The sequence below is a fragment of the Berghia stephanieae genome, chromosome 1 (assembly GCF_034508935.2).
Source record: "Berghia stephanieae isolate SIO BIC M18660-M18661 chromosome 1, UCSD_Bste_1.3, whole genome shotgun sequence".
In the NCBI taxonomy this organism is placed as follows: domain Eukaryota; kingdom Metazoa; phylum Mollusca; class Gastropoda; order Nudibranchia; family Aeolidiidae; genus Berghia; species Berghia stephanieae.
In genome coordinates this window covers 138891013-138897012 of record NC_088360.1, presented here as the reverse complement: position 1 = coordinate 138897012, position 6000 = coordinate 138891013, and the positions used below count along the sequence as shown (strand labels likewise).

The following is a 6000-nucleotide window of genomic DNA, read 5'->3' as shown; positions in this document are numbered from 1 at the left end:
CACTTTGCAATGTGACCAATCAATGACCTCGAGCACATGGAAATGCAATATAGATAGTATGCGCTGGGCTAAGGAGCTCACAACATTGCCATCCGGAAGTTTAACGGACCAACATACAAAACTTTGTGTAACCATGACCGTACATAGTCAGGTTAATACAGTTTAGTGAGAATTGCTCATAAACGCGGATGGCAAAAAACAATAACAAAGACCTGAGTGACGTCAACTTCGAACTATCTATAGATCACGCCCTTTGTGCTTACAATTTTATTCATGATTTTTGTTATGAAGCCTGTTGAGTTCATGACATTAGACTGACTTGTAAGATAATCAAGGGGGCAGCGAAGCTCAGCGGTACAGTCTTTGCTTCATACCCGGAAGGTACCGAGCTCGATCACCCTCCGCTGCGCTTTGTGACCTTGAGCAAGTTACCTCGCCCTAGCTCAATTTGCGACCCTATAGAAAAACTTTCCCCTTTGGGATGGATCAAAGGAAGTTAATTTAATTGAATAATCACGTGTTCCACTGGGATTGTACCCAATTTATTAACAAACGACGTGAATCCTAACGACTCGTTGATTGTGTTAACGCTAACGCTGGTCATGATGAACATCACAGCACGTATGTCGGTGACCCCAGAGTCCTGAGAACCGGCCACATTCGTCATAGAATTGTATTGTATTGCCACTCGTTGATTGTGTTAACGCTAACGCTCGTCATAATGAACATCGCAGCACGTATGTCGGTGACCCCAGAGTCCTGAGAACCGTGTTCAAAGGCCACATCCGTCATATTATTGTATTGTGTTATATTGTATTGTATTGTCCTCATAGACATTGTATTGTACAGTGATCGATAATACAGTCTACGGATTCCATTAGTAGCAGTTGTGGTGCTGTGTGCTCACTGATAAAACTTTTTTTCTCTCTCCCCATTTTGGCCAGAGATTTTGGTCATTTCATATCTGAAAAGTTATGGATGAATCAGTGCCAGGCAAAGAAGAGAGATAAGAAGAGGGGTTGGGGGCACCCCAAAAAATCGGCCTGCCTCGACTTGGCAAAGTCTTTTCTGTGCATACTCACTTTTGACCTCAAAAATGGCAAATTTAAGAAATCTATCAAACAGACTTTCACTGAAGACACATCTCTACTACCCCCCCCCCCCCCCCCCCCCCCCCCCCGGAAAACATTCATTTCATATCTGAAAAGTTATGTATGAATCAGTGCCAGACAAAGCAGAGATATAAGAAGGGAAAGAAAAGAAGCAAAAAACACATCCCCAAAAAATCCCCCCCCCCCCCCCTTCTCGACTTGGCATCGAATATCATGTCTTTTCTGGTTCGTCCGACACTGCTTCATACTCACTTTTTCAAAAATCTTAATCTTACACCGCACCAAGATTTTGACCTCAAAGATTGGCAAATTCAAGAAATCCATCAAACTCTCACTGATAAAACATCCCCCCACCCCTCCTTTGGCCAAAAAACTTTTATTTTCATATCTGAATAGTTATGTATCATTCAGTGCCAGACAAAGAAGAAAAAAAAAACTATCCAAAAACATCAGCCCCCCTCGACTTGGCATCGAATCTCAGACCATCTCTGTTTTCACACCTGCCAACCCGTCCGCTTTTGGCGAAGTCATTTCTACTTTCACTCTTGCTTTCTGCCATTATTATCTCTTTAATTCCGATTTTCAAAAAATGATGAATATGATAAGGAAAAAAAAGGAGGGGGGGGGTGGTGAAAAGGGTGAAATTGTTTATTCCTTTTATAAATTATTGCCAAGAGTAGGAAAAGTAGGTAGGAAAATATGTATTTGCACTCCTTTCCTCCTTCCCCCCATTACATAACCAGTAGATAACCACGCCTCTCGGACAATCGTCATAATGTAAACAATGGCAGTGATTGGTAGACACAGCAAACTACACAGGTTTTACTATCGATGGTATGTGTTAAGTAAAATACCCACTGTTCTACCGCTTGATCAGTAGAATCAACAAAGAAAACTATGTGTAAACTTAAACGTTTATAATATGATCGAGAAAACCATGTGATAACTAGTCACCCATTTGTCAATATAAAAACAATAACAACGATCAGATGGAGGTCGAATTAGTTCACGTTATTGTTTATAAACAACCAACTATGTTCGTCCGAGCACGTGTGAAGGTGTGTCACAAATTTTAAGTTTTGATTGGTCAAAAATCTACTGTTTTAATTACATAATACACGCGATAGTTTTACCAGCCGTGCCTGGACATTGTCTTTATGTGTTTCATGGCAAAGTTAGTGGTGACTTTGATAGGGAATGGGAGCGATTTATATTCATGTTTTCTTCCAACCAGGTCATTAAATCACATGATTTGTTGCTGTTCAACGATTGGATATTATATCTTAACACATGTAAACACGTTGCTTTGTTTATCAAAGTTGTAAACATACCCCCGTGTCATGCTGAACAAAATGACCAATCGCGATGTTAGATATTTCAAAATCTGTCAACACTTTTCACTATGTGGGTCACTTTGAGCACATTTAGCAATGTGACAAATGACCTCGAGCACATGAATAGTTAATATGGATCATGCCCATTATCCATTAATAAGAAATTCTTGTTTGTTTTGGGGCTTTTGGTCTCAAATTCCTATTTTCTGATGTTCTGATTCCCCTTTTGGAATGTGAAGGGTTGGCAGGTCTGTGTTTTGTCCGGCATTGTTTCATACTCACTTTTTTCCCAATCTCTATCTTACACCGGTGCCTTCTCCCTAATTTTTCACTTTGATAACTTCATTCATTATCCATAGATTAATATTTATTTCAAGCATGTCAAAAAACTCTTGTCATCTGTTATTTCCTCCTACCCGGCTCAGGTTTAAGACTTTTTAACATGCATCGGATCGTGCTTATCTCTTTTTGAGCTTTTGAAAATAATAATTGAGCTTTTATACAGCGCAATATCCACTAAACGTGCTCAAAGCGCTTTACAAGGGGTCCCTGGCCAATGTTAGGCAATATTACAATTTTTTCGGACAGAGACAACGCTGTAAGCGGCCAGGTACTCATTTTACACCTGAGTACGGTGAGAGAATGTGAGTAAAGAGTCTTTTCCACGGACTCAACTATGCGCCGAGCAAGGCTCGAACCCAGGACCTTCCGATCCGAAAGCGAGTGTCATACCACAAGACCACATAGCCGCACAATATCTATCGATATTTCTGCCGGAATCTAATAAATGCAAAAAAAAGCCAAAAACATTTTAAATATTTTGGCCGAGAAATTTCCTCTTTCAAACATCGATCGATTAAAGTGGCCCTCGTCTGTATAAAACTCTCAAACCTGGGACTTCGGTTCGTGTTTTCTGGCCAAAATGTCTTAAAATGCCTTTGGATTTTTCTTTTTTTCTTCACGGATTGGCAGATTTGAAGTAGCTAAACGTTTTCTGGCCTTTGTTGTCGGTGAATGGCAGGATAATGGAAAAGGGGGTCGGGTCTCGCAGATCTGACGTGATTCATCACCGTTCTCTTTGTCATGTCCGTCTGCTAGGACATTTCATCTGCTCACACAATACGTTTGGTTTAGATTATGTTCTATTGTTGTCGCAAACTCTCAAACCTAGGACTTCGGAACGTGTTTTCTGGCCAAAATGTCTTAAATGTGTTTGGATTTTTTTTTTTTCTTCTTCTTCAGAGATTGTGCAGATTAAAAGTAAAAGTTTTCTGATCTATCGAAATGAATTTTTTTTTTAAGTGTTGTGAATGGCTGGGTAATGGAAAAGGGTCAGGTCGAGCAGATCTGACATGATTTATCACTGGTCGGTCCGTCAGTCTGCTAAGAAATTCCATCTGCTCACGCAATGCGTCTGATTTAGATCAGTTTCTATAGATAGAATGCGCTTGGCCAAGGAGTTCACAACATTGCCATCCGGAAGTATAACGGACCAACACACAAACTCTGTGTAACCATGAACTTTTATAGTCTGGTTAATACAGTTTAGTGAGAACAATTCACAAACGCGGATGGCAAAAACAATATACTTCCGGATAGCAATGTTGTGAACTCATTGGCCAAGCGCATTCTATCTTTAGTTTCTTTGACCACTACCAGAGATAACTCACTAGGCGGTCCGAAAACCTAAAAATGACGTCAAAATACGGGTCTTAGTGGGTTTTTAATATCAGGCTTTACGTTAAGGTAGCATGGCACTGTGGCAAGGTCATTTTGGGTTGTTGTTGTTGTTTTTTTGTTTTTTTTGTTTTTTTTTTGTTTGTTTTTTTGTTGTTTTTAAGATCTTCTCACTTACATTACTCTTTTCCTCCCTTCGCAGGAGAGCGAACCACTGACCCTTGACCTGTCAGACGACGAGGAGCTGGCCCAGGCGTTCGACATGCATTCTCTCATCGTGAGCAGTCTTCATCCGGAGGAGGAAGACAAGGTACTCACGGCCGACGAGGTCATCAGTGAGATTGACGACATGATGAAGGTGAGTTTTAACTCAAAACGTGACGTCAGTCTAATCACAAATTCAAGCGATTTTAAGCTTAGTCAGTGACTGGATTGATGACAATGATAGCAAAACTTTGGCTTCGGTGTTGTGTCATTGGATAACACACTTTACACAAATTAGTCAACTCGACTCGGGTATGAATGAGTACCGTGCTATAGATAGTTTGAGTTTGCCTAAAAAGCTCGCAACATTGCATAACGGACCAACACACAAAACTATCTGTAACCGTGAACGTTTATAGTCTGATTCAGAGTTTTGTGAGAATTACTCATAAACGTGGATGGCAAAAAAAATGTTTAAAAATAACAAGACCTAGTGACGTCATCTTCGTTCTATCTCTATTCAATTTTTGTTTCGTTTCATTTCTTTCCTTTTAATTATGTTTTTTAGGTTTGTTTTTTGTTTTTTATTTCTTTTTCTTCTATTTGTCGTTATAACCGGCATACACTTATTTGTAGGTCTGATAACCGAGTCCAATGATGGTGTGGACAATGTATTTCGTTTGATTTCCATTACAACCATAATAAGCCCATGACAATTTGGGGTTATCAGACTTGAAAAAAAGTACCCGGCGCTTATAAAATTTTTTTTTTTTTTTGGTGATATTTATTTCGTTTTTTTATTGTTGTCAGTTTGTTTGAAGTTTATTTATTTCTGTATTTTTTTTTCTTTCTTTCTTTCTTTCTTTCTTTCTTTCTTTCTTTATTTATTTATTTATTTATTTATTTCTTTATTGATTTATTTGAGATAGGCTGACTGTATAATCGCATGAAGCTTTCCATCGGTAGCTATTGAGTTTACGGGGTTCCGTTATCGCCGTCTGTCAACGGTCACTCTGTCTAGACACCAAAGATAACTCCATTAGTAATACTGTTACTGTTGTTGGATAAATGGGAACTTTGGGTATTTGACTAGTAGTTTGCTTTTGTTTTGAATTGAATTATACTCTCTTTCTGTCTCTCTCTCTCTCTCTCTCTCTCTCTCTCTCTCTCTCTCTCTCTCTCTTTCTGTCTTTCTTTCTGTCTTTCTTTCTTTCTCTCTCTGTCTCTCTCACTCTCTCTCTTTCTCTCTCTCTCTCTCTCTCTCTCTATCTCTCTCTCTTTCTTTCTGTCTCTCTCTCTCCTCTCTCTCTCTCCTCTCTCTCTCTCTCTCTCTCTCTCTTTCTGTCTTTCTTTCTTTCTCTATGTCTCTCTCACTCTCTCGTTCTCTCTCTCTCTCTCTCTTTCTTTCTGTCTCTCTCTCTCCTCTCTCTCTCTCTCTCTGTCTTTCTTTCTTTCTCTCTCTATCTCTCTCACTCTCTCTCTTTCTCTCTCTCTCTCCTCCCTCTCTCTCTCTCTCTCTCTTTCTTTCTCTCTCTGTCTCTCTTTCTGTCTTTCTTCCTTTCTCTCTCTGTCTCACTCTCTCTCTTTCTCTCTCTCTCTCTTTCTCTCTCTCTTTTCTCTCTCCTCTTTTCTTCTTCTTCTTCTTCTTCTTCTTCTTCTTCTTCTTCTTCTTC

The 6000-nt window shown here is 39.5% G+C and overlaps 1 protein-coding gene across 1 annotated transcript in view; it reads left to right on the top strand.

The window, feature by feature from the left end:
* Window positions 1-6000, top strand: part of LOC144963347 (fasciculation and elongation protein zeta-2-like) — an 83487-nt gene that overhangs the window by 57316 nt on the left and 20171 nt on the right. The window contains exon 3 of the mRNA XM_078897294.1: window positions 4326-4481. Coding sequence (XP_078753420.1) covers window positions 4326-4481 — 156 coding nt within the window. The remainder of the gene's footprint in view (window positions 1-4325; window positions 4482-6000) is intronic.